We start from the raw sequence: 11327 nt of genomic DNA on the forward strand, positions 1-11327 counted from the left end.
GATGATATCGGTTGATCAGAGGATAATGTGATTTGCAGAAAGCACAGCCGATTTTACTTTCTCTAACGTGGGTAAGGTAACCATCCGTTAGACAAGTCCCAGGTATTCGAACCCTGGATGGGGTCTCGAGTCGTTTTGTGTTAGCATGTGTGCGCTTTAAAGATTTACATAACATATACACAATGTAAATACCGTGGTAACATATTATGTGGTGTTTTTATTATATTTAAAATTATATTGGTTTAAGTTTTAGCCGAGAGTAAAATTTTGATTACTCATTAATGGTAATTATGCTTTTTTAAAAATAAAATACACTAGTTATCCGTTCAAACAACAATCAGTGATAATTAGAATGAAATTATATTGTTTATTATCAACTAGTTAAAATAAAAAAAAAATAGACGTAGGTTTACTATTTAAGTTTAATTTATTGCAGGTATATCATGGGTATTCAAGTGAACAACGACAACATAGAACGCCTTGTTGGGAGAGAGGACCTTAAGTCAATAACAGATTACAGTTCATTGAAAGACAGCAAAAGTAAACATTCAGGTCAATTTTTTTGAAAAAATGTTGTAAAAAATCTTAATAAATAATGTATAAAAAGCTTATCCCACGATTACTTTAGGATAGATAACGTGCAATTCAAAATATGATGTTCGGTTATTCAATAGTATCAAACATGTTTATCTCTCAAAGTATTGCTTTAATTACAATGCTACATTTTCTGCAGCGAAATTAAAGCATAATTTATTATAAAACCCTATAAGGTATTTTAAAACAAATTCAATATTTTTCTGTTTTAAATAGATAAGATAGTAAAGCTTAATTAAAATAGGATTTACAAATGTTTTTGTTTTTCTATCGCCAGGCTCAGGATGGCTTGTCTTAGCGTTTCTCATGTTCAACGGTACATTAGGTGGAGGACTTTTAAACCTTCCAATTTCCTACCATCGTGCTGGAGGGGTCATCTCAGGAATAGCTGTACAGTCAGTAAGTTGATCCATACTCTTGTATATTTGCTATCAGTAAGTTAATGCAGCGTCTTATATATTTTCAGTCATTAAGGGTAAGTTGAGTCTGGTTCCACATTAAGCCAGTAAGATGATCCATACATTGTATGTTTGCAATCAGTAAGTTGATGCATATTCTTCTATACTTGCAGTCAGTAAGTGTAAGTTGAGTCTGGTTCCAAATTAAGTTAGTAAGATGATGAACGCTTACATTTACAGTCAGTATCTTGATTGCCTTCTAAATTTGCAGACAGTAAGTAGATAACGTTTAAAATAGAATGGCTATTTGCAGTCATGAGTTAACTACAAATATACTTCCAACTTAATACGTTGTTAGTTATTTTTAACCGACCTATATTTTTTAATGAGTATCGTCCTGCGGAGGCGTGAATGATTATTTTTTATCAGCTTGGCTATGAAGTTTAAGTTTGCTAAACTTAGTCGAAACTAACGGTCGTAGAAAGGATAATTTGCTGGGTATTCTCAAAACGTGGGCTGAGTTTCTTTCAAGTAAATCACTACAAAGGGGGAAGGGAAGTTGGAGAATGTCTTCCGCCACCCCGCGTCCCACGATCGAAAAATAATTGACATAGATATAAACACTTTTACCAGTATCCGCTCCTTCCAAAAGGTTAGTCTACTCGACACCCACACCCTCCCTCGACAACCCCCTACCCCCGGAGAAAAAAGTCTAAAAGAAACATTGAAAACAAATTTTATTTTCTTTGACTCCGGGGTTTTATCATGCTTTTTCTAATTTACCTATTACATAAATTTGAAAAAAAAGTGACTTCTGGTTTCATTAAGAGTAGAAATATTCAAACATATAATTACGAGTGATATAATAGTAAAATAGCAAACGCTTTTATTTTTAAATTGGATTAGTAAAGTCAGGGTGTTGAGTTGATTATATTATGTTATATACATAAACTTCTAGGCTATACCCCATTGACTGTATCGTGAATTTTATCATGGAAAACAAGTGTTGTGACTTTAATTGATTTACTTTTCCTGGCCACTTTGATTGACTTGAAGGGCGGGTTGAGGTCGTTTTTATTAAATGTTTAATTGATAAAAATGATTCAAACAGTAGCGTAGCTAGGATTTTTGGGACCCTATGCAAAAAGTGTTAGTGGGCCCCTCAGAGGCGTAGCGACCCTTCCCGGCGACCGGGGACAAACTTTCGATTTGCACCCCCCTCCCATCAGACTTTCGATTTGCACCCCCCTCAGACTTTCGATTTGCACCCCCACCCTCAAACGTTCGAATAAGGGCCCCTATTTGCCTTGGGCCCCTATGCCTTGCTTACGCTAGCTTTACGGTAGCTACGCCACTGGATTCAAATCGACTTTTCAGCGGCTTATATTAACTACAGAATATGAAAATGAATGTAATTGATGGTTTCTCAAACAGCTTTAACTTTTACAAATGTAGCTACAATTTTATCGTTTGCCATATTTTAAAAAAGATTTCTTGTAAAATTTAGTATGATCACAGACGTTTTAGGCCTATTGTGCAAAAAAAAAAAATATGAATCAAGATCTATAAATGTTTATCATTTGCGTGTCGCCAAGGTGGAGAAGCCTTTCCTAATAATTGTATCCGTATTTGTTTGTCTGTATATGACACGTAACTTTCTTACCATATCCCTTATCTTGACGAAATTTATATTTTAGTAAAACATAGATCTACAATTGTTAGTTTTTTTTTCTAATTTTGAATGATTTCTGGTACATAATTACATTATCTTATTTCTAAATTCATTCAAATTCTTAGTGATTTATGTTAGACGGAAGTTATTTCTAACGATTTTTATAATTTCCCAGAATAATATAATATTTAAAAAAACTCTTTTATTTTATTCTATCTTATTCTTTTTAGTGCTTTATTACACAAAATCTTGTTATGAAAACAAACGTTTTTATGCAAGCTTTTCGTGCTTTTAAAGATAGCTTCCAAAATGTTTTCCAATCGAAATTTAATTAAAACACATCTCATATCATCGAATGACAATATTATTTTAAAATTAAAATAATTTGTATCGACAGGTTTTCCTCGTGTTTCTAGTGCCCACAGTGCTCGTCTTATGTTACTGTTCCGACAAATCAGCCAGTAGCACCTATCAAGATTTGGTGCTGTCCATTTGTGGCCCTAAAGCCCAGCTAGCTTGCGCTATTTGTATCTCTCTGTCCAACTTTAGCACGTGTATAATGTTTCTAGCTATAATAGGTGATCTATGGGAACTGTGTGAGTTGGTTTTATTATGTTTGTTACCTTTGATTTAGTTCAAAATGTCTTCTTTTAAAATAAGGTTATATTTAGTTTGTGGGTTGTTACAAAACTTTTAAATATAGGCCTACACACATATATATTATTTTGTGTGTGTGTATATATATATATATATATATATATATATATATATATATATATATATATATATATATATATATATATATATATATATATATATATACATATATATATATATATATGCATTCGTCCAAGCCTATATAATTCAATGTATTATTATACAAATGTTTTTATCAAATTTATTTTCTTAATTTTTTATTATTTTCTTTCAGTTTTTCTAAATGTAGCTCGTGACACTTACTGTACTACAAATCCATTCTACATGACCAGAGCCTTTATAATATCGGTCACGTCTATAGCCTTCATACTACCATTGTGTTTTCCCAAAAGAATCGATTTCTTAAGATATACCAGGTAGGTTTGTGTTGCGCTTTTTAATTAATTCACTTTAAGAATAAAACAGTGAATTGTTTATACACATTTTTATAGTAAATATCTTTTGATAATTTTTATTCTAATAACTACAAAATCTGTAAGATTATTATGATGTAATATCGATAATATCAACCATAAACATCACATTTTGACCATTATTAACTGCATATTGCTTAATGATACATCCTATAGTATGTTTTCATTAAAAAGTTTCTGCGATTTGACTCTTACATAGAGAATACACGGGTCCAGATTTAGTACATCTTATTAATTTAATTTTAAACCTAAAAACATGAGAGAAAAGAAAATAATCTAGCAAACATTAATTTTGATTTCTACATTGAAACCTAAATAAATAACCTGAGTTATTCAATCAGAATTTCTACAGGAAAAAATCAAAATCAGTTAAACTCTGATGACCCAGTGCAATGGGATCGTCCATAAATGACGTCACACTCGTAGGGGGGAGGGGGTCCGAAATTTTGTGACGGTATTTGATGAGGGGGAGGGGGGGGGGGGGTTCAAATCGTGCGAGGTCACACTTTTGCATTATAAAAAACCAATGTTAGAAAATGAATTTTAGACGTTATATCGCGTTTTAGAAAACAAGAAAACTGTTTTAATATGAATTGATTAAAATAATCTAGTTGTTCAGACAAGATTTTGGAAAAATGATCGATGTTTTAAAAAAAATTCAACTGCAGTTTTGAGGGGGGGGGGGGTTGTAGACTGAGGTGTGACGTCATTTTAGGGAGGGAGGGTCTGGCTTTTTGTGACGATGTGTGACGGAGGAGAGAGGGGGGGGGGGAAACTATCAATATGTTAAATCTACTTTGTATATCTACAATAACTGTGCTTGCCTGTTATACATATATTGACATCTAAAATTATTGCATTTATGTATATTTCATGTTAACAATTTTACCATCCAAGTATCCTTGGTGTTTTGGGTGTTATTTACATGGTTGGTCTCGTTACCTTCAAATATTTTCAAGCACATGATAATCAAGGAAAAATTGAAACGCGGTATGTTAGCTTTTCTGTATTACGATGTTTTTAAGTGAAGGTAGTATGTATTGTTATTTTAGATTTTATGTGGTTGGTTTATGTAAAGAATTATCTTAAATGTTTAATTTTACCAACTCACTCAACCAATTACGCTAATCTTTTAATTTCGTTTTCTTTGTTTCTCTATTAAAAAGTTTGGTGTAGAAATAACCATCGAGACAACAAGACAGAAGTCTCGATGTGTACAGTTAAAATTATAAAATAGATTATTTTAAAAAAAAGAATACAATAAAGTATATTTTATGTCCTTAAATTAAAGTATTGTATTGAAACAATATTAAATCTAAGTCCCATATTATTCTACTTTCAGTCCACATTCCTGGATCGATGTCATCCTTGTTGTCCCAGATTTTTGTTTTGCATATCAGGTCTGTCAAGTTTGTATATGTAATAAGCCTAGTAAATATTTGTAAAATATTTTTGCGTTTACTTTTAGAGAAACTTCAAACTCTCCTATTTTCAAATGCATCTACAGTGTTTTGTTAATTTTTACAAAACCTTTGACGGCCAATCCATCTTGTTGTGCACAATCGTATAAGTCGAGAAACTTCAAGTGTTAATTTCTGTATTAAATTTGCAAGTAAATATTGTCGTTTTGGTGTGTTACAAAATTTGTATGCGCTATTAAGGGTTCCCATATATTTTCTTACAGCAGGTAGTTCACAGGCATTAGAAAGTGCTAGATTTAGATTGTAAGATCAACAATGCCTGTAAATAGCCAAATCAAATTAATCAGCAACCTAATGTTTTAGTCGCCCACTCATTGCAGCGGCTCCATCATATCAAGTGTACATTTCGATAGTGTCCATTAAAACATTTGCAAGTCCTTTGCCTGTTAGTTCGGTTAAACTTGCACATGGTAGGAAATATTCCCTAATTTTTTTAACTTGATATCATAGCAGCGAACACATAACTAAGCTTGCACCAAATTAGCTTTCCTTTGGCCTACTGCGTTCCAGGTTATTATAAATTAATTTAGAGCTATAAAGAAAATAGTAATCTACAGACAATTCTCATCACAATGGTTTACATTGTTGTTATAGGTTTCGACCCAGCCTGAGTGTTAAGTGGTTAAGCACTAAATGATAGCGACACAAGTCAATAGCTGTAACAACATAAAACATTAAAATTAGTCATTTCGGGAGTAAAAGTATACGTTATAACTTATAATCTCCGCCCCCTTAACCCCACTGCCTACGCCACTTAGCTGATTAATACATTATATGTGCTCCAGCTTATTTTATAATTAAAAAAAATACTTTTTGTATTAAAAATTATTTCAGTGTCACCTAAACTCAGTCCCCATCTACTCGTGTTTGGCCAAGCGTAATATGCGAGAGTTCTCTAAAACAGTAACACTCGCCATGATATTGTTTGTCGTAACATACACGGTCACTGCAGTTCTGGGATATCTACAGGTTTGGTAATCTCATGTCTTAGACTTTGTAACATTCGAAAATTTAATGTGAAAACTACTTTACTAGATATTACAGTGAATGTTTCTTAAGTTAAAACACTTAAGATATGACAAGAAACTGTAAACTCATTATTTCTAAGACTAATCCGATCCATGATTTTTGTAGAAAAATTGACGTACTTTTGTTTTCTATGAATGAGAACTCATGAAAATTAATTCTTATTATTAATTTTCCCGACAGAAGCGTAATTTTTGCACGAAAAATCAACTCTTTATTTTTTCTTCTTTTAAAATAAGTAATTATCTTTCTTCAATAAATAAATAATTCCTTAAAATTTATATCAGTGTGTAGGGTATTCAATTACAATTAATTTTTATTAATAATCTGTGGGGTTTAAATTAACGGGTAAAAAAAATATGGGTCATTTAGCCACAGGCGTACTGAAAAAAATGAGTGAAAAAAAATAATTCCGGTAAAACGTGAAAATAATTACGAGTTCGAACCCTCGGACAGTTGAGGCTCGTTAGCTGGGGACAGCAACTCTTCTAGGAGAGACAACTCCTAAATTAAACAACTGCTGCCTTGTAGTTTGTTCATGGTTGGACAAAGGCTATGGAAGCAAATCCAAAAAGAAAAGGTTGAAATCGGAGTCAATGGCCTCAATGAACGAAGAAGAAGAAGATTACGGTCTTAAAGAGTTAATTAAGTTTTTGTTTACTCTACCTAGATATTTTAAATGCATGTGTGCATAGTAACATCAAGGTCACTCAAAAAATAATTACATTATTTACAGTTTGGCGACCATGTCACAAATGACATATTGCTGTCATTTAACCCAACGACTGATGTGATGGTGGCTGTCGTATTTTATTCTGTCAAAACATATACCACCTACCCTATTTTATGCTTCTGTGGGAAGTAAGCCTTTTACATACTTAGTTCTAAAAATACATCAAGCAGGCCTATTTGTAAACAGAAACATGAGGTCAGCAAAAATATTAATGCTGAAACAATAAACAGGGTATTAATTAATAACAAGCAAACAATTATAAATTAAGGTTTTGTCAAAATTAGAACACAAAAAAAATGGAAATTACTTTTTTAACAACTATAAACTTCATTATCAAAAAAGTATGTACAATAATTATCTAATTTATCCACCTGCGTATGAACGTAATTACGGAGGTGATTAGTTTATTAAAAAAATCATTTTTATTCAGCACTAAATGTATATTTTCTAGCAATGTACTATGAGAAAAATACAATAGTTTTAATTGGTTTGTAGAAAAATATATAGTCGCGGAAATTTTATATATATATATATATATATATATATATATATATATATATATATATATATATATATATATGTCATTGTGTTTGCTTTAAGCATCAAAAAGTATAGAGCAACGACACTATCATTTATTACTACTGCACAGATATATGTTATGTACCTATTTCCACAGGGCAGCGTTTGACACAGTGTGGAGCATGTTGTGGAAAATGAGCCCAGAAGAAATTTTGTACAGAGAAAAGACGAGACGCGTCATAACGACATTGGTGTGGTTCACCTTGACCTTGATACTCTCAGTTTTCATTCCGAATATAGGCGTGGTCATAGAGATTCTTGGGGCTTTTGCTGCAGCTTACATTTTTGTTTTTCCAGGTAAATTACTTTGTTATTCATTTAGTTAAAAAACTCCGTCATTCGACCATCTAAAACAGTACACCTATATATTTTAAACTTTTCAGGTCTGTGCTTATTGAAGACGATGCAGGATAGACTGGAATCAGGCGAGAAACAAAATAAGAAAGTCCACTTATTAAGAGTGATCGCCATAGTTTTTATTGTTGTTGGCGTATTTATATTTGGGCTTACTTTGTCCAAAGCCATAATGAAGGACATTAAGGGTGTCAAACCAGACTCTTCCATATTCACGTGTAGTATGGTACATTAAACAGTTTTATTGATATAAATACGAACAGGAGATATGAGTTTTAAGCTTCAAATACAAGTTTTTTTTATTAGCAATTAAACATGAATTACATCAAGAGTCTATTTTATAAAACATTAATCTCCTAAGGGAAATAATTAAAAAACAGCTTAAAATGCTAAACACGCCCATGATTTGAACTTAACGATGTCTAACATAAGGGGTCTTCCATAAATGACGTCACACTCGTAGAGGGGAGGGGGTAGTCCGTAATTTTTTGACGGTGTGTGATGAGGGGGAGGGGGGGGGGGGGTTCAGATGGTGCGACGTCACACTTTTTGCATTATAAAAAAGCAATGTTAGAAAACGAAATTTAGACTTTATTTTGCATTTTAGAATACTGTTTTAATAAATTGTAATAAGAATTGATTAAAGTACTCTATTTTGACAGAGTTCAGACAAGATTTAAGAAAAATATCGATGTTTTAAAAAAATTCAACTGCAATTTTGAGGGTTTTTTTAGGCTGGTGTGACGTCATTTTATGGGGGAGGGGGGGTCTGGCTTTTTGTGACGACTTGTGACGGAGGGGAGGGGGGAGGTTAAAATCGTCAAAAAAAAGGGTCACGTCATTTATGGATGACCCCTAACATAACATTAACAAAACGAAAACGTTACGAAACACAACTCAGCTAAAACAAAGTAGGCTACGCTAAACATCAAGCAAAAACATACATCAAAGTAAAACCACAAAGTAAAACACAATACAACACCAACAAACAAAAAAATAACATAAACGAAACACAACTGAATGGAAAAAAAAGAAGTACAACACAATTCGTAACAATACTCAACAAGAATCATCATTTAATTACATATTTGCATTTTCAGTTTCAGGTTTTTTATTTTTATTTTATTTATTTATTTATTTATTTATTTTTAATATTTAAACGTTTTGTATTAGATCTATGTATAAGTAAACCATCGTAAATGAATGAAAGTAGGCTACAAGTATGAAAGAAATATTACTATTGTAAATCTGTATCAGTCCTCACAAGCCGGTGATGAAAAGGGTAATACTAAAGCCAACACACACAACTGACGCTGTAAATTACATGTCTGAGGAAAAAAAAGGCTAAAAAACGAACAAATACAAAAAATACAACTCAACACGACACGATAACAGATACAATATAATAAAATACAATGCGAATAATGCGATGCTATACGATATTAACTACTCAGAAACACATATATATATATATATATATATATATATATATATATATATATATATATATATATATATATATATATATATACATTAAATTAGATTTGAAATGTATATTAACATTAAATTGCTGGTTGTGAAGTTAAAGAGTTTAAGTTAATACAACAATACATTAAAAAAAATTGTATTAAAAACATTTTTTTTAACAATCATTCTTTTTTTAGTAATTTAAATCTTAGTTCATTATTGTATATATAAAGTCATTTTTTTCCCTACTTTTAATAGCATTACTAGCGTGCCAGTCCCTGTGCGTTGCCGCGGGCATAGAATAATGCCTTACATTTTTTTTTATCGCCACATCTTACCCATAGCCTATCAACTGTTTAAAGCAAACGTAGGCGCCATAGCACTCATGGGACAACGTGGGGTGCCAAATAGCATCCTGTTTGGGCGCCGCCCGTGCGAAAAAGAAATATTGTTTTAGCAGAATCCACCTGAGGAGTATTCTAAACAATTCCCCTAAACTTTCATGGCGATCTGATTAAAGATGTAGTTATGCATAAAAGACAAATCAATTCTGAAGACATATATAAGGAGGGTTTTTAGTCAATGCTCTATCAATCCTACATTGTTTGAAGCCTGACTTTGTTTTTTTTAAAACTGAGTTATTTAAATGTAATCAGTCCTTGGGCTTGGATCATATTTATCAGGGCACAATTTTAACTACACTACCTTCCAGCCCGCCATGTAAGTGCTATATGAAAGCCTTGCGTGTACGTTAATTACTAACCGTAATATCAACGTTAATAACTCAACGCCTGTAGGTGACGTGGGTGGGAACTCGTGAGCTTCCGATTACACTACAGCTGGGTCGCCGCGTACGGCCCCTGACTGGGTTCATCGAACGTCGCATGCAACCTTGTCACTATTTTAGGGTGCTTAAATTTAACGTAGGCGCATTAGTGCTCACAGGTTAGAACAGGGCGCTAAATCATACTTTTCAGGTATGCAGGCGGACGCACCTGATTATGTTTAATGAACCTCTCTAAAAACCCCTTCTTATGCATATTTTATCGCCCTGTTTGAAAATCACGTAGGCGCTATGGCGCTAACGGGATTGTTCGAGCGCCAAATTGCACTGTGCCGGGGCGCTGGCAAACGCGCATGATTAATTTTAATGAGCGACTATAACGCCCCATCTTATCTATGGTCTATTCCAGTTATGAACGAACGTAGGCGCCATTATGCTCACGGGAAAGCCCAGGGCGCCGAATGTTACTCTACATGAGTGCAGGGGGACGCGTCTGATTTGATATAGTTAACGATTATTGTTGTCCAGCGTGTTGTTTAAATAAACGTAGGCGCCATAGTGCTCACATGGGAACCCGTTGCGCTTTGGGTCACGCAATAGCCGGGAAGCGGCCGGCTTTGCGCGTTGAAGTTTTAACGGGAAATATAGAAGTACCCCTAACCCGCTATGCAGGACGTCCGATTAAGGGATACCAAGTGCAAAGATAGCCGCTTTGGAACTCTGCTGCGCGCCAAACCGTGTATTGCTAAAAATCGCACCATCCCATAAGAATTTTTTTTTGCTGAATCCTTCAACTCCCAAAAGTTTCATGTCGCTTGAATGAGGTATGTAAAACCGCAATCAAATTTTATTTTATATAAAATATATTAAGAAGAATCGAACTGTCCCTGCCTGGAAACCACCCCTGAGAATCTAAAATTTTTTTTTCGCGGAAACCATCACGAAGTATTTTCATCAAATCCCCAAAGTTTCATAACACTCGGATGAACTGTATCGAATCGGTTCCGACTTTATATATATATATATATATATATATATATATATATATATATATATATATATATATATATATATATATATATATATATATATATATATATATATATATA

General features: G+C 33.0%; 1 protein-coding gene across 1 annotated transcript; it reads left to right on the top strand.

The window, feature by feature from the left end:
* Nucleotides 1–443: 443 nt before the first annotated feature.
* LOC131935622 (sodium-coupled neutral amino acid transporter 7) lies at nt 444–8337 on the top strand. The gene is made up of 10 exons (XM_059292125.1): nt 444–552; nt 872–993; nt 3062–3260; nt 3596–3737; nt 4692–4784; nt 5137–5194; nt 6110–6244; nt 7038–7162; nt 7711–7910; nt 7997–8337. The coding sequence occupies exons 1-10, from the start codon at nt 444–446 to the stop codon at nt 8200–8202; spliced, it is 1389 nt and encodes a 462-aa protein (XP_059148108.1). The 3' UTR covers nt 8203–8337.
* The last annotated feature ends 2990 nt before the right edge of the window (nt 8338–11327 follow it).

Source organism: Physella acuta, unplaced genomic scaffold (genome assembly GCF_028476545.2).
Source record: "Physella acuta isolate Inbredline_101_S28 unplaced genomic scaffold, ASM2847654v3 ptg000150l, whole genome shotgun sequence".
Lineage (NCBI taxonomy): Eukaryota > Metazoa > Mollusca > Gastropoda > Physidae > Physella > Physella acuta.